Source organism: Clinocottus analis, unplaced genomic scaffold, assembly GCF_023055335.1.
Source record: "Clinocottus analis isolate CAN_PGR_092001 unplaced genomic scaffold, fCliAna1.0.p SCAF_7, whole genome shotgun sequence".
Classification (NCBI taxonomy): Eukaryota; Metazoa; Chordata; class Actinopteri; order Perciformes; family Cottidae; genus Clinocottus; species Clinocottus analis.
This window is the reverse complement of record NW_027176229.1, coordinates 20,798,874-20,819,108: the sequence shown is the minus strand read 5'-3', so window position 1 is coordinate 20,819,108 and position 20,235 is coordinate 20,798,874. Positions and strand designations below refer to the sequence as shown.

The window sequence follows — 20,235 nt, the reverse complement described above, 5'->3', positions numbered from 1 at the left end:
TTTTGTACTTAATTTATTTAAGTTGTACTTACACAGCTTGAAGTATGTTACATATTTTTTTGTGCTAAAGTGGAACAACTTAAAGTATACTTAGTACATGTTAAGTATATTATTGTGTATGTGCTTTTTAAAACGCTTACCCTGCTTTGTATCTCTAATCTTAGCATACTTGAAGCCCTGCCAACCATAAGTATACTTAAAGTGTACTTTTTTTTGGAACAACTTATTTTGTACTTAATATATTTAATATTTAAATAGTATTTATTTATATTTAAGTTGTACTTAAATAGTCACTACAACTTGAAGTATATTACGTATATTCTTTTGTCCTGAATTGGAACAACTTGAAGTATACTTAGTATATTTTAAGTATATTAGTGTATGTGCTAATGTACACTTTCAAAGCTTACCCTGCTTTGTATCTTACGTACTTGAGTATACTTTAGTATCCTTGAAGCCCTGCTAACCATAAGTATACTTAAAGTGTGCTATTTTCAAACAACTTATTTTGTACTTAATATATTTAAGTATGAATGATAATCACAATAATGCTTTCATGTGTTTATAGCATTTTACTGTTGTTGTGTACTTAGTTACATTTCATCACTTTGAATGCACGACGTTCTACTTTTGAAGCTTCTTCCAACCCTTTAAACAAGAAGTGTGACGTCTGGTCGAGTTAAGGTGACGCAGGTTTGTAAACAAAGTCGATTATTAATTATTAATCTGTTTCTCTATTCTTCCACAGCAAACTACGGCACCAAGCCCAGAGTGAGCGGTTTGGATACCGAGAGGTGAAGCTCCACGTTAATATTGAACCCTTAAGGTCTGAATAATAATAATAATAATAATAAACGAATAAACCTCTCTGAAACATATGTGTATTTGTCCTCCAGGTGGTTTTGAAAGGAGATCCCAAGAAGTTGAATCTTCACGGGGTGAGCGTTCGATTGCACTGATTTCCGCATGAATTCAAATGTTTTTATAATATGAATATCATAAAAATGACTCGTCTGTGTCCCGACTGCCGCTCCATGCAGCAGACGTGCGCCGTGTGTCTGGAGGACTTCAAAGTGAAAGACGAGCTGGGAGTGTTGCCATGCCAACATGCTTTCCACAGGAAGTAAGAGTCTCTGTTTTTCTCTCTTCTCGCCGCTCGCCGTCACGACGAAAACGACCGCGTTTTGATCCGCGAGACACAGACGGACGGCGTCGGTTGATCCATTTATGACTGAATCGCAGCATCGCAGGGCGAAGCGGTCAGGGCAAAGAGCGTATCCCAGCATGCACCTGGGTAGACGCTGCATTGAATCAGTGCTTACATTTAGCAGGGGAAACATCCCTTATGTTTAATAATTACAATACTTGTGTTTATTTTATGTATTTGTTCAGCGAAGTCTTTGGAAAGAAATGTAAATCTGCAAAAATATCACTTTCAAAAGATATTTTAATCGTAACTATGAACATCCAGCATGGTGTGAGCCAGATTCCCCTAAAATGCCTCCTGGAGCGGTCAATAAGACACCTTTTTGGAAAGATTAGGACCTAAAGAATCAGAATCTGCAACAGAAATCACAATAAAACAAAGTATTAGCCTGTTAGAAAGGAGTTTCAGTCAAAAAACTGTGTCGTTCGGTTCAAAAATGGAAAAATATGACGTATTTTATACCAAGTGATTCTCTGACTGGGGCATGCTGGGACTTAAAATTGGCGCGGGAGGATTTTCGCGTCCCCACTAATCAAGGATTATCGTATCTTAAATTAGCTTCAAGCTAACCAGCTAAAACATAAAAGTGCCGTTGACACATTCAACGCTTTGAAATCTCGACTATTACTTGTAAACAGAGTGTTTTTTTAATACTGTTATATTGTTGAGTAAAAGATCTCCTCCTGCCCCGTGCCTTTTGCTGCTCAGGTGTCTGGTGAAGTGGCTGGAGGTGCGCTGCGTCTGCCCCATGTGCAACAAACCCATAGCCGGCCCGCCGGAGCAGCACCACAGCATCGGGACTCTTCTGGATGAGCTGGTGTAACTCCTCCAACACTGCCGGCCCCGGGGGCGGAGAGGGGAGGGCGGGCGGGGTGGCGGGACCCCAAAAAACACCCAGCTGATATGAGGTAGCGACCAACAGGAAGAGAGACACTGTTTTGCCGTGGGGAAGAAAAAAAACCCAGAGCAGCAAAAGCACCAACATGTTTGAGGTCACCTCGTCACTCCCCTGGAGGAAAAAGACTCTGATGGATGCCGTTACACCGGGCAGCGTCTGGGAGATTATCTCCGGCCTCCGCCTCTCTTCAACATCCCCCGCTCCGTCCCATCTTCCTCTCTCGTCGCCTGGAGTCGGGTTAATGCCACAAAGAAAGGGAAAGTTTTTCCATTGTTTAACCACGCCGCGGACGAGCGAGCGGTTGAAGGATGACATCACTCGGGATCCCAACCTCCAAGCATGTGCGGACGAGCGTTTATTTTTTTTTTTTCTCTCACTGATATGAAATAACGTCAATATCGGCTCTGACGTCGTTAAGAAGCTCCAGCTAAATTCTTTCAGACGAGACGTTTTTGAGACAAAGCCGCAAACAGAAGATGGTTCAACATCCCCCGACCGAGCACGAGAACACTTTGACAAGTTGAGGTTTTTTTCTTTTTTTAAAGATTTGTGCTCAAAACTATGAATTGGTAAAAAAAAATAATGATGGAAAATGATTCAGGCATCATCAGTGGGACTTAAATGAATGATGCGACTGAGAAGGAGCAGCTCAAGCTGTCCACGTGTAGCAAACTAATCAGTTTTGTTATCAAGTCAAAGCAATTGATTATTATTGTTTGCTTATATGTGCAACTGATACTGACACGTCCGTCCTGCCTTTCACTGTAACTGTGATTCTTTGTTGAAATATGTTGATTTTCATCTCTTTTTTTTAATGAAATTGCACTTTAAATTCACAAAAAAAAAACATTTGAAAAAGCAAAACAAAAAAACAGCCATTGTTCTGCTAAAATATTAAGACTAAAGGTTTGAATGCAGCAGGTTTCATGTTTCCAGATGTGGTGAATCTTTTATAAAAAAGTCTGTGAAGTATCCGAGATGCTGCCTCGTCTGAAGAGCCGGCGGTCCCTCGGTGTTGTGAATTCATCTGGGAAGCGACTACATCTCACTTTCATACATTTCTGCGGCATTATTGCTGAGATTCAGTTTTTACATTCCTCTGTTGTAGTTTTTCCCTTCTTCTTTTTAGTTTTTTTTTAGTTCTTGTTTCTTTTGGTGTGATTTACAGCCGTTCAGAAAAAGCGAAACACTGCCTAAAAAAAGAATTGAGCACAAAAAACTCACAAAGCACATTGTCCAGACACTGACGGCGCCTGCACTGTAAGTAAAAAAAAAGCCAAACACGCTCGCTGAGTGCTGTTGAATTCACATGCCAAGAAAAGAAGAAGAAAAAATGAAATGTCGAAGAGATTTTGTTCCCTCTGATTCTGGCCACATTCCACATTTTGTAACCGAAATGTAAATAACTTGAAAAAAACAATAATAAATACAGTTGTCTGTTTTTTTGCTCAGCTTCTCTTTGTTTAACTCTCGGTCGTCGTGTATCTGGCGCCACCATCAGGTGAAATGCTGCATTGAAATGTGTTAAATTATTCTGTCGAGTTCACTGGCTCTCGACCCCTTTTTTGGCTTTTGAGTCTCTAGAGCCGAACAATGCCCGATGTCATGCAGACAAAGACAAAAGTCTCCTTTCTCAAATGGTTTGGAGGGAGTAAGCTCCACAAAGGAATCCTTTTTATATATATAGAAGTATCATTGTGTCTTCTTCTTTGCCTTGTGAAGAGGAATTAAACATTATTGATGGTTAATCAACAATATGGTTATTATTTTGGTAAAAATGTCAGGAAATAGTGAGGGGAAAAAAAGCCAAGCAATTATTTTTTCAAATTTCTGTCAGACCAACAGTCAAATCAAAAGTGTTGGTTACCCAGTGAGTGTTTTGCTTTGTGCATTACTATTTTTTTTTTTTTACTGTTTCTACTGTTCATTTATATTACTTGATATTATTTTATCTATTTGTCTCTTGTATGCACTGCTGCTGTAATCCTGCAATTTCCCCACTGATAACAAATTATCTTATCTTAAATTAGCTTCAAGCCAACCAGCTAAAACATAAAAATGCTGCTGACACATTAAACGCTCAATACGTACCGCTTCTAAGGGTAAAATCACAACTTCTACGGGTAAAATCACGACTCTTATTTTGAAGGGTTCAGATAACATATTCCTAGCCATGCAAATGTTTTTTGACTCTTTTTTTTTTTGCACAGGAGTTTGACTCATCTGTCTCTGAGAACTATCCATTTAAACTAACTGCACGGCTAGACACCGAAGAAAAGATTAGCACTTTAAGTTCAAGAACTAAAACGTTGTGAGCGTACAAAAACATTTTCAATTAAAACCCGAGTATGTGATGTCATTCTGGCAGTTTAATGTGTCAAGTATTTGTTTGATACTGGCTGAATGCACACACCAGTAAGACCGCTGGGTAATTAAAGACATAAGCGAGACATAAATAAATCAATAAGAGTAGTAAATAATGTAGAGAAAGATAGCCACACATGAATATAATAATACGTACTTTCCCTTTCCTTAACATCTGACATGAATGTTAAGCCGTAAATATGAATAACAAACGATGAGTCGTGAAGTATTCTTGTTGCAGTAAAAGCATCCATGTTGGACGCTGAGATTCTGTGAAAATGAAGGTGAAGCAAAGCAGCAAACTAAAAGATTCAGAGGAGTCAGAGCTCAGGAGGCAACATCCCAAAAAATGAAAACAAGGACCATCTGTACGCCGCCTCATTAAATGTGCAAGACCCCCGTCCTGTTGGCGGGGCCGACCGGCACCTAGCTATTTCCCCCGCAGCCGAATGCAGGTGGCAGGACGAGCATCGGCAGTCTGGAGGGCATTCCTCACCCCGGTTGCCTTCTAATTAGACTTAAGGCCTTAAGGCCGAAGGAGGAGGAGCCTCAGAGAGGGGGGGGGGGGGGGGGGGACCTGAAAGGGGGATGGAGGCTGGAGAGGCAGATGGTGTGAGATCTCACATGGATGGAAGTGTGAACACTGGGTCTGATAGAAAGCGAGAGATGAAAAAAGAGAGATGCAAGAGGGAAGTGCTGGGAAAAGGTGGAGACTGAGAGGAGAGAGGATGGGAGCGAGAGAGAGAGAGAGAGAGAGAGAGAGAGAGAGAGAGAGAGGGAGGAGGTACACTTGAACTCTCAGTTTAGACTCGGTAGAGAGTCGTTCCATCGTTTCAGGGATGAGTAAACTTGTCGGTGTCCTTTCAAACGCCTGCAAGAAGAGGAAAGACAATGAGAAGAGATGAGCAGGTCGGGATGGCGGACGCCTGGTCCCAACTTTCCTCTGAGACGCCGCAGCCGTTGGTGATTATATGAAAGTCTTTCATCTTTCTTCTGTCGAGCGTTTGGGAACGTGTCGGTGGACGCTGATGGCGTGTTCCCCGCCTGCGATCTGCTCTTTTGCAGCCAGTTTCATCACATATCTGCGAGATGAAGGCATGACGAAAGCGCTGCAGTCATTTTTTTAAATAAATGAAAGGTTTTTAAATAACCAACAAGACGCGTGTGCATAGTATCTAAACTATAACTACTAACTATAGGGTCCAAATTAGGATGAACCGTTTTTTATTTCTTTCAAATGACCCGACTTCATGATGGAATGCTTTAAAGAGGTCTGCAGGGTAACACACACACACACACACACACACACACACACACACACACACACACACACACACACACACACACACACACACACACACACACAGTTTGGGTGGAACTAGAAACATAAGCAAGTCTTTCATGAGATCAGCCTCTATACCTGAGCAATAAAGAGCCATCTGTGCCGTGAATAAACTGATGATGGTACACACACACACACGCACACACACACACACACACACACACACACACACACAGACGCACACACAGAGGGTGCAAAGACACACAGAGAAATGCTTGTTTCTGTCACTTCCCACCTTCAGCGTCGTGGCACTGCAGAGTGAACGTGAGGTCAGGTTCTTTCTCTCTCAACCTGATCCTGGACCAGCAGCCCAGCAGCAGCGAGAAGAGGCGAGCGCGTGAAACGGACCGTTACCATGAAATGCTCACAAACCTTTCAGGACGAGACGGACCAGGTCGGTTGCTTTACTTTGTCTTTTTTCGATTTGTTTGATGCATTAAGAACTGCTTTCAAATCGGTTCCTTTCTTTCTTTAAAGTCTGTTGAGAACATATGTTCACTGTTGTTGCAGTTATTTCATATTGGATATGCCTTCTAGCAATTGATTTAAAACAGATTATTAATCACAGGTCACCAACCTGAGGGTCAGAAACCCCCAAGAGGACCCGTGATGAATCTGAGCGGCCTTATAATCGAAAAAAATGATTATTTTATCCAACCTTTCTCCCGCCAAACCAGTCGTGGCTCTAGGGCTGACAACTTTGATCCAGACTGAAACATCTCAACAACTTTTAAATGTACTGACCATTATATGACGTGACACATTAAGTGGTTCCCCAGAGGATGAACCACAACAGCTTTGGTGATCCTCTGGCTTTCCCTCGAGCTGCACTTTGTGTTTTGGGCTAATTAGCCAACGTTAGCATGCGAACGGACTAAACTGAGAGGGTGATGTTAGCGTGTCGCTGCCAGCATGTCTGCGGACTCTTAATGTTCTCACAGTTTGTGTCCTTAACCTGTAATTTGACACCACAACTAGACTTTTAAAATACATTTTCAGCGAATCAGAAGGCTAAAAGTTTGGGAACCACTGCTTTAAAATGTGCATTGCTGTAACAGGAAGTGTCAGTGCTCTGGTGACGAGCTCTACATGCAACACCTGTGAAGATGCTGAGGAGGTGACAGACGCTGACAACATGAGAACACATGAGGATGTCTTCTTTAAAAGCCATATTTAATAACCTATGGTTAAGGATTTTTGTGTGGGTGCATCTCCACGTCACCAAAGGAACAGCCATGATTCCTTGAACCTCGAGAGGTACTTTTTTTTTTGGAATAAAAAGACGATCCACCATGTTTAAGCGGTGGCTTCTGGCCCTGTTGGCGCGGGTCGGCCTCATCGTGTTGGGCCTCTGCTGCTGTCTGTCTCTGTTCTACCTCCTCGCCTGTAAACCGGCGTCGCGCGGCAGCCAGCAGTCTCTGCTGTGGTCTGGAGGGGGCGCCACCAGTAAGGAGGGATACCTGGCCTTGCTGCAGGAGAGGGAGGACTCCCACAGACATTACATCAATAGCCTGACCAAGCAGATTGCCCAGCTGAAGGAGGCGCTCCAGGAGAGGACGCGGCAGCTTCAAGAGTCCCTGGACAAAGCTAAAACGAGAGGGATTCTGCCTCAGGGTCTGGAGAGTCTGCACAAAACCCCGACACAGATTGACCTGAAGGTAGGAAATCATGAAGCAGGATGGTGCTGATGCAACATAATTGGAGGGAGTATCTACATCTACTTACTAGATGTAGTAGTAAGTGTTAAATCGTTTCCTCCAGGACTTCCTGCGGTCCCAGCTGAACCAGGCGGAGGTGATCTCAGGCGTGCCGCTGCCCAGCGAATACGCAGCGATACCTTTTGACACGTTCACCCTGCGGAGGTGAGTAAAAGTCGGTAGACAGGAGAGGCCTTTTCGAGAGCGCCGCCTGACGTCGGGTCCTTGTGCGTTGGTCTGTCACTCAGAGTGTACCAGCTGGAGACGGGCCTGACCAGGCACCCGGAGGAGAGGCCCGTGAGGAAGGACCGCAGAGACGAGCTGGTCGGCACAGTGGAAACGGCGCTGCACGTCCTGAACGGGCCTCAGCAGCACGCCGACGACACCAGACGGAAGCGCGCGTACGCCCCGTCCGACTTCATAGAGGGTGAGTAAGGATCGGTCATTCAATCATCGTTACACCTCCGGGAAGGTTCAACTACAAGCAGACAGCCTACACATCGATGCCTATGAGGTTAGGCATCCAGAGGAAAGCTTGATGGGTAAAAAAAGGGGGAAACATGCAAAGGTCAAGGTTCAAATCCAGGATACATTGGGACGTGGTTGTTCTGCAACACGGAGTTGCTTTGCATATCGGGTAAACTAACTTTTTTCCTCTCCGTCGCAGGGTTGACCCGCACGGAGCGGGACAGGGGGACCGTTTACGAGCTGACGTTCAAAGGCGACGGCCCGCGGGACTTCACGCAGCTCGTGCTCTTCAGGCCGTTCGGTCCCGTGATGACGGTGAAGAGCGAGAGCGTGGACACCCGCGGCACGCTCATCAACATCATCGTACCGCTTTCCAAGAGGCCGGACACGTTCAGGCAGTTCATCAACAACTTCAGGTATCACTGGGAAAGTGGACCAACAAGCTGGCTCACACACACACAAACACAAACACACACACACACATCGACAGAGCAGAGTGTCCTAATAGAGTAGCTGAAGCCAATAAGACGCCTCTCCACTTCAGATGAAATGAGGTAGAGTTGTGACTCGAATTGTTGTCCTCGTCTAATAAATAATGTCATTTGTCTCTGGATGGAGGAGTATACAAGTGGGCCTGACACATGTTTGTTTGTGTTGTGTTTCGTTGGATCAGAGAAGTGTGCATCCGGCAGGACGGCAGGGTTCACCTGACGGTTGTCTACTTTGGCCGAGATCAGATAGATCGGGTGAAAGCCGAGCTGGACCAGACCACCAGGTAACGCAGGGATGTCACGGTTTCATCATCCGCTGGTTGTCACATGAGGAATAAGTTGAAGGCGAATGGCAATGTTTTACAAAACGTCCTCAAATGCAAAAACAGCCTGGAGCCGAGTTTCTTTATTTATTCACTACCAACCAACCAGTGGATGGAAATCAGCCGAATTTGCATTTCTTGTTTCGTGACGTTTCAAAAAGAAAATTTGCCTGGCAATTGAATTGAAACACAACTATTGGCTTGTTGTGTTGAGCTAAACTATGTATTTACCCACAATATCTTCCTCTGATCTATTTTCTTGACAGCGGCACACTTATATGAGTCAAAGCGGCTTTGATATTAGTCTTTTGGATATTGTCACAACAAAAGACTCATGACCTGAGTAGCAGTCATGTGACACGAGTCCCCGCTTTATGTCTGCAGGACAAAAACACCAAACACACCATCTATGGAAACACAGATTTCCTCGCTGACGGCCCCGTCTGTTTCCCTCCTCTTCCTCAGAGAGACTCGCTTCAGGAGCTTCACGTTGATCCAGCTGAACGAGGAGTTTTCTCGCGGCCGCGGTTTGGACGTGGGCGCCAGGGCGTGGAAGCGCAGCCAAAACGTCCTGCTCTTCTTCTGTGACGTCGACATCCACTTCACCGCCGACTTCTTAACTTCCTGTCGTCTCAACGCGGAGCCAGGTGAGAGGGAGGGGAGAGGGGGGGGGACGCTTCCCATTTGAGCATTTTAGGCCACATCTTCAAAGAGCTGCTGCCCCACTACAGTCGGTGCATCCAAGGATAAAACAACTTAGGTTGAAGCTCATAATTACAACATTGACCATAAAATATTGTTCAATGTCACACTTGTCGCCTCGTATGCCGCCTGCACAACCAATTTTGTCCCTATCTGTATCAATAAGTCCTCGTTGTTGTTGTTGTGGTCGTGTTTCTGCACTTTACCGCATTTATTCGAGATCAGTTAGCAGTCGGTGTTTATTTTGTTTTTCTTCCTTCAAGCCTGGAGGTTATTGTTGCTCATTCTTAAATATTCAGTTCTTATTCTTCTCACTTCAGTCAAATCTCAGTTCATGAAAAATGCATCGCCTCCAAGGGGTTTAAACAGAACATGTGTCTGCTGAAGATTGGACGGTGTTTTGTGTTAAAAACATTCTTTAGCATGTTTACATGATCACATTTAAGTGACTGGATATTTGTCTGTTTGAATTGTTTTTGTTTCCAGGGAAGAAAGCGTACTATCCTGTGCTCTTCAGCCAGTACAACCCCTCCATGGTCTACAGTAACCAGACACGTCTACCTTCTGTTCAACAGCAACTGGTGACTGGAAGAAGAAAAAGAAATACATACAAACAGCTGCATCGCCTTGAATTCATTTGGATGACTTGCCAGGATGTCATCAAGGTGTAACTGACTCACGTGTTGCTTTCAGGTGATGAGGAAGGAAACTGGATTCTGGAGAGACTTTGGGTTTGGCATGACGTGCCAGTACAGGTCTGATTTCCTCAACATAGGTAATGGAATAGCTTGTGCCATCACATATTTCATGAATGAAATGTTTTATAATACATAATACAAATCAATATTACAATACACTTTATGTGTGGCACTAAAAGTACCTGACGGTGAAAAAAAGCTATTTCACTTTCTCATTAGTTGATAGTTGACATCTATTTTTGTTTTACGCCCCTTTTCTTGAATAAATATGTAAACTCTCTCCATTTGTGGAGCCGTGCCTGTGCCCACATGTCCCAGGATGCATTGCATGCGGGCAATTAACTCTCAAAACGTCAATAGAGGAAATATTGTGGTTGTCTTTTCCAGTTCATCTAGTTTTTTCGCCCATATTTTTTGGGAAGCCACTTTTGTTATAAACGTTATAGTTGTGCATTGCACTAAACGTCTCTCACGTCCTGGCAGGTGGTTTTGACCGTCACATCAAAGGTTGGGGGTTGGAGGACGTGCACCTGTACAGGAAGTACCTTCACAGTAAGCTGATGGTGATCCGCTCTCCGTCTCGAGGGCTTTTCCACTTGTGGCACGAGAAGAACTGCGCGGACGAGCTCCCCCCGGACAAGTACAGGATGTGCATGCAGACCAAAGCCATGAGCGAGGCCTCGCACGGACAGCTGGGAGAGCTGTTCTTCAAGCGAGAGATTGAGGCTCACCTGAGCTCCCAGAAGCAGAGGAACAGCAGAACATGACGAGGACAATGAAGATGTGGGCTTTTGAGACCTCGTTCGTCACGGTCCTTTAAGTTCATGATCATTTAAGTATTTCTGATTTCTTTCTGAACTGTTGAGCTCCAAACAACGGATGGTTTACTGTGATTATTGTTCTCCATATGGACACATAAACATACAAATAATGACTGATATAGTTTGTGTGAATAAAACAAGGAACTATATGACTGATTGTTTGTGCTGTATGTTTTTTTTTCATGGAAAAGTCACAGTGGGAATGTGACAACAAGAAAAGTCATGCGAGTAATAGATTACATTTTTGCCAATAATATTGTATAATATTGTATAATTTTTTAATATAACTTCTGTGATTAATAATATATCATATAAAATATCAGTGCATCAAACAGACAGCGGTGTGTTGTCAGTCCTTTAGCAGCCAGGAGCAGAATAACATGTGAATAACTGGTTTAAACAGCTGCAAGGTCAGCTGATTAAGTATATTTTAATGCTAATATGGTACACTTTTTCCATTCTTTTTTAGTATGTTTTTCTAGTTTGAGTATTTCAACAAAGTTGAAATTATTAGATAAGAAAATCAAAATTATGAGATAAGAAAGTTGAAATTATGAGATAAGAAAGTTGAAATTATGAGATAAGAAAGTTGAAATTATGAGATAAAGTCAAAATTATAAGATAAAGTCAAAATTATGAGATAAGAAAATTGAAATTATGAGATAAAAAAAGTTTTTTTTTTCACCAGATAACAGGAAGTAAAAAAGAAAGAAAAAGCCAGAGCCACTAAAGCGCACGCACACTTCTCTTATCTCGTCTCCTATTTTTTTCTTTTATCTCATAATTTTGACTTTTATCTCATATTTATTTCTCCTTCTTTGACTGAAACGTGCTTCCATTGCATCGTAATAAATTCAACGTGCACACAAACCAGCTCAGAGTTGCCACACACGAACACAAACCAGCTGCATTCGGCACGGTCGTCACTTTTCCCAGCGTCACGTGAAGGCAGCACCAACTCACCCCATGGTGGGTGGGTGGGGGTGGAGGCGCGCGCTTCTCGCTCGTCTCGCTCGTGCCTCTCGGCTGCGGCGCCTCATCGCAGGAGGACAGGGAGCAGTTATGAGCAGGAAGGCGGCGTTGTGATGCTTCATGAGCGGCGGGAAGCGTGAAGCGCGTGCGTCGGTGTTGTTAGAGTAGATTAGTTACACATTATTTTAGATTATAGGCTACAACTTGTTTTTTTTGGAGGTCGGGGGGGTTGAATCCCAGCTTCTCGGGACAGTCCCGGAGTTTGGTGGCAGAACAATATGGCAGCGGTTTAATTTGTGTGTGCCAGAGTCGCGAGACATGTGCGGCAGAAAGACTGCTTTGATTTTTTTTTTCGACGAGAAGAAGGAGACGCAACATGTTTGAAGCTGCAGGGATCCCTCTCATCGGGCTGGACATTATCTGTCTCATCCTCGGTAAGACCCTCCCCCCGTCTGTCTGTCTGTTAAACCGACACTTTAATCCGTTTTGTTTAATTATTAAGAATTGCAGCTCGTTAAAGTGCACTTTCTGTTGTCGTCAAACTCCTACAGCAACTTTGTCTGCTTCATATTACATGAGGCAAATCATTTTTGCATACACGTCATATTTACACACACACACACACACACACACACACACACACACACACACACACACACACACACACACACACACACACACACACACACACACTGCTTCAGGGAGGAAGATGGATGGAAAAAAGGGGCAACAAAGTCTGTGTGTGTGTGTGTGTGTGTGTGTGTGTGTGTGTGTGTGTGTGTGTGTGTTTTCTTTCCCCTGAGCAACGCTGTATTTTTAGCTCAGTGTTTGTAATGTAATCATCGCGCAGAGACACGCTGCCAAAAATACTGCAAGTGACAATACTGCAGTAGAAGTACATGAAAGAAACCTTTGTACTGCGATAGCTGCCGTACAGATACAGGTTTTAACCACACACAAACACACACACAGACGTCTCTGCCCTGTCACTCATTCCTGCTGAGTCAGTGATGTGGTCACGTGGCTGCTGACTGGGCACCAATGCTCCCAGTTAGTTGCAGTGCTGGCAGCAACAATCAAACTGGAAAGTGCGTACTGGCCTTCATTTTTTTCTTTCAAGTACTCGTCCAAAGTCTGAAATCAAAGTCCATTGTAAGCCCTTCCGTTGTGTTTTGTCAAATCTGTGTTCAAGTGAAAGTTAAAGTGGTAAAATGAGAACAAGAATAAGAAGTATTCAGATGGAAAGTAAAAGATCTCTCCTTGGAATGTAAATCAGAACTATTAAGTATAATATAATGGTAATAGTAATATTCAAGTGTCTAACAATATGAAAAAGTACAGTATACTATACTATATGAATGTACTTAATCACTGTTTTCATCTCAGTGAGGCTCTTTCCTCTTTGTATAAATGGCGTACCCCGTCTATATGTCTGCTATGCTTAACTTACTAGTCATATTATTATTATTTGTTTTACTTATTAAGCCAAAGTCCTGGTTAACAATTATATATTAAACAAGTGTGGAGTGCACTAAGAAACTGTCATGCTGAACTCAACTGTCTCCTGACTCTGCGTGTTGACCCGAAAATCCCCAAATCGGCAAATGTACAAATATATTCTTACCATATATCTAAGTGCCAGACATACAATAATTTACTCTTTTGCAACAACTGCAACATGAAAACACTCACACAAAGAACACACACTCAATGATCCAACGCCGACATGCGATCCAGATCAGCGGAGACGTTTACAGCCGGTTTGGGTTTATTCAGAGCCCATTTGCCCTGCAGTATGTTTAAATGAGCGGGCAGAAAACCAAAAGTCTGTGACTGAGCGATAACTCACCGCATGACCGGCTTCAAAGTAGCCAACTGTCTTTTTTGTGCGTGCGAGGAGTAACATGTGAAACCAGAACAAGTTGAAGCGTGTGTGTTTGTGCGCTCGGCGGTGATTCCTGGACAGATCTCGGCTGATCTCACCTTCACAGTTCCAGTATTTCTAATTCAAATGTGACTTTTGTGATATTCTCCTGTTTCAATCAAGGCATCATGCAGCTAAACACAACACGCTAGGTGGGAAACGCCTGTTTGAAGCCAACATTGCGTTCCTGTGACTAAAACAAGATAATTATAGTTGTGTAATAATAGCGGCGGCTCAGACCTTTGAGTCACACGTACTTTGCAGCTGCTTGTAAAACGAAATGCACATTTTCTCGACAACAAACCGATAAAAGAGGCGGAAGTTAAACAAATGATCTGCTTCTTTCTTGATTTTAAACAGTGGGACTTCCATTTTTCATCCTCACGCCTCAACACAACCCTTTCAAACGGGGTTTCTTCTGTGACGATGAGTCCATCAGATACCCCCTCAAAGAGGACACTATCTCCTACCAGCTGCTGGGAGGAGTCATGATCCCCTTCACACTGATCATGGTAAGTCAACAGTCTGAACCGTTGTCCTCTGACCTTTTTAAAATGTCCGTCGGCGAGGTCACATATTGTCCCACCTCCTCCCTCTGTTTGCAGATCGTCTGCGGCGAGTGCCTTTCCGTTTACATGTCTCGCATCAAGAACCAGTCTTCGGGGACCCGGTACGTGGGGTGCGTCTACAAAGCGGTGGGGAGCTACGTGTTCGGAGCGGCCGCCAGCCAGTCGCTGACGGACATCGCCAAGTACTCCATCGGCCGCCTGCGGCCGAACTTCCTGGCCGTGTGCAAACCGGAGTGGAATAGCATCAACTGCAAAGCTGGCGGATACATGGAGAACTTCACCTGCACCGGGGACAAGTTCCTGGTGGATGAGGCCAGGTAGCTGGGTTTTTTTAATTTAGGTTTCTAATGACTGAATCGTAACATTATTCACGTTGTGTGATAGCGGGGTCTCTCTTGGAGGAGCTCCATCCTCTCAGAGTGCCCGGCCCTTCGCATCGCTTTGCAACACGTGCAACTTCTATGGCAATCTGTACCCCAGGGACTTAGTGCAGCAATTTCATGAAGTTGCGATATTTACAACAGAGAGATTCAAAGAAGAAGAGTCCAAATGTATGCAGGCGACTGAGATATATCCATCCTCTCTAAAGTCCCCAAAACTCAAAATCAAACTTTTCACAATACAATTCAATAAATTGAGAATTTAGAAGAAATAACCTCATTGAGCTTTTCAAGAGAAGTAGAAGAAAAGATGCAGATTATGAACATCCGCTCTTTATAAATGAGCCAGTAGAAACAGACGCAAACCACCATACACACAGCAACATCAATAATACCTATAAAGAGACTCTTTTCGCCAGAACATTGGTCCCCCACTTTACTTTATAATTACGTCATCAGTAGCTGATCAAGAGTCACAGCAGACATTTACACACCTGTTAGCGGCTAACCGCTGCATGCAACTAGCAAACTGATTGTGAAATAGTTGTCTTATGATAGACCTTCGTCATGGAAAGTGACTTGATTAAGCTGATGGTGCCACATTTCATTCAGTAACTCTTGCTGTTTTTTTTCTAGACTGTCCTTCTACTCGGGTCATTCATCCTTCTCGATGTACTGCATGCTGTTCCTTGTAGTAAGTACATATTTTCTACCTCATGAATTATACAGCTTAAATGTGGCTTATGTTTGAGTGCTGGAAATGCTAGAAACAATGATCATTCTTTGCTCTGTTTTACTGTCTATATACAATTCAAATTCTCCTCAGAAAAACACCTGAGCTGCTAACACCTGTACTGTAAATATTGGCTCTGAACAAATTCAACAGTTGCGCTCTGTCGGGTGTGATCGCACAACTTTCCTTGTTTCTAATAAATACTGAATAATTTTCTCTTCCTCCTGCAGCTGTACATTCAAGCGAGACTGAGGTCCGAATGGTCGAGGCTCCTGCGTCCCACCATCCAGTTCTTCCTGACGGCCACCGCTGTGTACGTGGGTCTGTCCCGCGTGTCCGACTACAAGCATCACTGGAGCGACGTCCTTACTGGCCTCCTGCAGGGAGGCTTAGTGGCCATTCTCACAGTAAGCGTCCTCTAAAGGCCGTGAGGCTCATGGCGGAGCGAGGCATCATGCTTCTTCATACATCTCAATATGCAATTGAAAAAATGTCAAGTCAGTTTACCATAAAAGTCGGGTTACAAGCCGCTCCTACCTACGGTGGGTGTTCTTGCTGTAGCAAGCTAGCGCTTCTGCTAGCTCCCCGCTGCTGCTACTGCTCGTGTCGAGTGTCGAGCTGGGGCTGGTCCCACTACCTTCGGTGGTTGTCGGGGACCTAGCAGGAGCTAGCAGCAGCGCAACCAGAGAGGTAGCAGCAGCGCTACCAGAGAGCTAGAAGCAGCGCTACCGGAGAGTGAGCAGCAGCGCTACCGGAGAGCTAGAAGCAGCGCTACCGGAGAGCTAGAAGCAGCGCTACCGGAGAGCGAGCAGCAGCGCTACCGGAGAGCTAGCAGCAGCGCTACTGGACAGGTAGAAGCAGCGCTACCGGGGAGCTAGAAGCGGTGCTACCAGAGAGCTAGCAGCAGCGGTAACGGACAGCTAGCGCTGCTAGCTGGCTACAGCGCTGAGCTAACCTGACTTTTACGGTATTCACAAAGCACATTTAGAAAAAAAATGAACACATATTTCATTAAACAGGTATATTTAAATGATTAATAAGGCATTTTATATAGAAACACACTAAACATAATATTAGGGAGACCCTGATGTACTTGGTAGTACAAACAAGTACCTCATTGGTATAAGAATGTGTGTGTGAATGAGCGACAAAGTGTAAAGCACTCGTCCAGAACGGTCGAGGGTTGCTATATAAGGCCATTTACGAGTAGAAAAATATAAATAACTGCAGAATATCTTTTAATTGCGTTGCTTGTTTTTTTTCTGCAGGTGGTTTGCGTGTCCAATTTCTTTGAACAGCCAGTGAACCCTGTAGTGTCGCAGGAGGAAGAGGCCTCGCACACCAGTTTACAGGAACATCCTCCCAATGGGAACCACTACGGCAGCACGGAGTGACTCTGAGGCCTCAAAGACATTACTCCAGCGGCCTGCGTACCTTAAATCGGGTCGCGGAGGGCCTGAAACCGATGAACTGCAAGTGTTTGTAATTAACTGCGTGCCGTTTCTGTACATTTCTCCAACACAGTTTGTAAATGGGGTCGTTCGTGTACATTGGTCAGATGTTGCCTTCGTGAATGAATGGAATTCATTTCGCCTCGAATATAATGAGCGTCTGTGTGCGCACTGCAAGCAGGCTTGTAGCGGGCCTGGCACCTGAGAATGAGAAAACCTGGACTGTCCTGCAACTTTCGGATGGAGACTGAACTCAGAATTGATGTTCTGCTACCTGCAGTTATATGTTCCCTTCCCTGATCTGATTTCATGTACGAAAATGTATAATTTTGTTTTTACGGTTTGAATGAAGCTCCGTGTATTGTGACAATAAAAGAGAAGCTCCGTTTTGCTACTTTGTAACGGAGAAGGGAAAAGATTCCTGTGTGTTTTGTCTGTATAGAAAACAAACACAACCAATATAATGCGAGTGAGCCTTGGACAAAAGGCCGCTGGTGAACAGCTCATTGTCTTTTTTCCAATAATACTGCAGTGTGAGGAATAATACGGCATCAAGGAAGAGAAACCACGGGTGTGATCCAGCAACCAACTTTGTCTCAGAAACGCAGCCCTGGCAGAAAACAAAAAGCTTTCTGTGGTCTATCGGTGGCGTCGTTAACGAGGAGACGGTTCCTGCATTTTCCTTTCAGGGGAAGGAAGATGCAGGAAACTGTCATCAACTGACGGGCACTGATCCTCAGCTGCTAATATCTGGGCTGGAGCTCTGCTTCAGAGTTCAAATCCTATTACGGTGAACTAGGTTTAGTTTAACACACGGTGACAGCGACTAACCACACTCATCAATGTCAGCTCAAGTCTACAGGGCGCCGATTTATTTATGAATCAGCAGGGCGATCGAGATTCTTTTGGATCACAATGCCGAGAGCTCGATCCCGCCCATCAGAACAAAACAAGCACGCCTAACACGCCTCACAAGACCAACGTTCAAATGTAATTCAATTCACGTTTAATTAATAGGATGTTATGTTGTGGAAATGCTGGTTTGTATTCTTCATATCACCAGCTCTTTTGTCCCCCTTTCATACGACTAACGTCTTTCCATCGTTCACTAGACGCGAGACGTCCCGACAGAACCACGACACTGTTACTAATCTACAATACACTCGGTTCCCAAAGGGAACCAATATTTCAATTAATGCTAAATCACAAAAGCTGTGATGAACTACACACCAACACAAACTAAATGCCACAACAAGGGCATTCGTGAGGTCTGTCACAATTTGGGAGATCATTGTTTGGGTAACAATGTCAGTTAAATTGTACATTTTTGAGGAATATGTGGACAGGGAAAGTCCTTCAGAGGACCTAAACTCTGCTGATGTTGTTGAGGCAACTTGATTTGGAGGCCAAGCTAGGGATTGACAGAATGAGTGTTATATCGATTCCTTTCAAAGCGCTTTTTCCATTTGAAAGTATCCACGCGAGCTGAGCTGAAAGGGGATGTAGAAATAGACGGTTTAAAATTGCAGAGTGAGATTTCCTGGGGAAATTGCAAAGAAATTAGAAAAAAGAAAGAAAGAACAGACAGTTTATTATGAAGGTAGATTTGTGTCTTTTTTTACCCGAGCAAATTTCTAGTTTGTAAGTAAATTATCTCTAATTCTTTGCGCTCAATTCGAAAAATCGCTCTTTAAAAAAAAAAAAAAAAACGCTCTAAAAAAAAAAAAAAAAAACGCTCTCAAAACTAAAATTTGCTCTCAAAAAAAAAAAATGCCTAAAGTATAGTACACACTAAGTCCTACAAATCTGTCTCTGGTACAGGTACTTGTAGCTTTCTTTTTTGAGAGCAACTTTTAGTTTTGAGAGCTTTTTTTTAAGATAGAGAGCAATTTTTTGTATTGAGAGCAAAGTTTTGGAGATAAATTACTTACAAACTAGAAATTTGCTCGGGTAAAAAAAGACACAAATCTACCTTCATAGTTTATAAGCACTAGGGAATATTCTGCTATATGACTAACAAAGGGAATGTGAAGAATACTGCTTAATCATTAAACAAATATTTTATTGATCCAGGGTCATGACCCCGAGTCCATATTTGTTCATTGAGACTTGCGTTGCTGTACACGGCATAGCGTCACTCCTCCCCCACGTCTGAATTGTGACCGATTATGCTGCTCCACAGAGCTCTCGCTTGTTGTCACGCTGACCTCGACAATAGTCCGTTTTGACAGCAGCTCCATTCACCCCCTCACATGTCACATGTCTCACTTTGTCTCGCCAGGCAGTGATGCCACCGGAGAAAACCAGCGGCAGCTTTGAAAGGACTTGGCACTGAGACATGACACATTGGACCCCCTTCACACTACACTTATTTGGGTTTTCTTACACCTACAAAGAATTGATGGAAATAATGCATGTGAAGGGAGCCATACGTGGGTCCTGAACACCACCTTTTGTTATATGTAATAGAGAGAAGAAACCACTGGACTGTTTCAACAGCCCTGTCTGTCTCAACTTGTGACTGTTTGAGAGGAGAAGTACAACATTGGGTAATGAAGTGTGAACAGGAAGTGATAAGAGTTAAACCTTTAGTTTTGTGGGTGTGGAATAATCCTACAGACTGCAACACAAGAGCACTGCACCTGATCCCCTCGTGACACATGTGCAAGGTGGTAATAATGACATGCTCAACATTGACGGTTTGTTTTCTTTAATCAGCTTTACAGTTTCATCTGTAACAATAAGATGTTGGAGACGAGTGTAACAGGAGATCAGAGGGAGGAGCAGGTGAGTAAAATGGGAGAGAGGCGTCACTGCAGCATCCTGCTTACATGCTGTGTGATATGTGACAGAGAATGACATGTTTGTCTGTTAATAAAAGTGAAGTACTTTTTTAAAGAGGGAAATACAAAACAGTGGCGAGTCTAGTAACTGGATTTGAATGGAGTTGAGAGGCTCAGTCGACCTCGTGGTATCTATGGCCACCTACTGGACATGAATGATACAAATGTGCCACATCATTTGCTTAAAATAAATGCGGAGAAACAGAGCAGTACAAGTCTCTGGTCACGACTTTGAAATGATTTGCATCTTTTGTTTTAGGGGAAGTGTACATTTGAGGTCTTTGAGTCAGACCAAAACAAGCCATTTGAAGCACTTTGGACTCTAACAAGTGTCCATGTGCTTTAAATGTTT

At 43.7% G+C, this 20,235-nt stretch overlaps 3 protein-coding genes across 6 annotated transcripts in view; all 3 read left to right on the top strand.

Moving 5' to 3' along the window:
• rnf122 (ring finger protein 122) overlaps positions 1–3,534 on the top strand; it is a 15,362-nt gene extending 11,828 nt beyond the window's left edge. For 2 of the 3 annotated variants that reach the window (XM_068566816.1, XM_068566817.1), the window contains 4 exons: positions 749–794; positions 897–938; positions 1,041–1,123; positions 1,916–3,534. In XM_068566816.1, the coding sequence (XP_068422917.1) occupies positions 749–794; positions 897–938; positions 1,041–1,123; positions 1,916–2,030 (286 nt within the window). In that variant the 3' untranslated portion in view covers positions 2,031–3,534. The remainder of the gene's footprint in view (positions 1–748; positions 795–896; positions 939–1,040; positions 1,124–1,915) is intronic. The other variant, XM_068566819.1, reaches the window with a different exon arrangement.
• A 1,725-nt stretch (positions 3,535–5,259) lies between these two features.
• On the top strand, positions 5,260–11,102 carry LOC137805420 (chondroitin sulfate N-acetylgalactosaminyltransferase 1-like). 2 transcript variants are annotated; one of them, XM_068605332.1, is made up of 10 exons: positions 5,260–6,205; positions 6,870–7,469; positions 7,573–7,673; positions 7,757–7,935; positions 8,176–8,392; positions 8,650–8,751; positions 9,256–9,437; positions 9,979–10,073; positions 10,186–10,267; positions 10,674–11,102. In XM_068605332.1, exons 2-10 carry the CDS (start codon positions 7,104–7,106, stop codon positions 10,955–10,957), a joined length of 1,608 nt encoding a protein of 535 aa, XP_068461433.1. In that variant the 5' UTR covers positions 5,260–6,205; positions 6,870–7,103; the 3' UTR covers positions 10,958–11,102. The 2 variants fall into 2 exon arrangements, with proteins under 2 accessions (XP_068461433.1, XP_068461434.1); XM_068605333.1 differs by lacking the exon at positions 5,260–6,205 and having other exon boundaries at positions 6,822–7,469.
• An 885-nt stretch (positions 11,103–11,987) lies between these two features.
• Positions 11,988–17,458, top strand: LOC137805324 (phospholipid phosphatase 1-like). The gene is made up of 6 exons (XM_068605178.1): positions 11,988–12,417; positions 14,268–14,419; positions 14,513–14,793; positions 15,493–15,550; positions 15,820–15,996; positions 16,858–17,458. The coding sequence occupies exons 1-6, from the start codon at positions 12,360–12,362 to the stop codon at positions 16,981–16,983; spliced, it is 852 nt and encodes a 283-aa protein (XP_068461279.1). The 5' UTR covers positions 11,988–12,359; the 3' UTR covers positions 16,984–17,458.
• Positions 17,459–20,235: the final 2,777 nt, after the last annotated feature.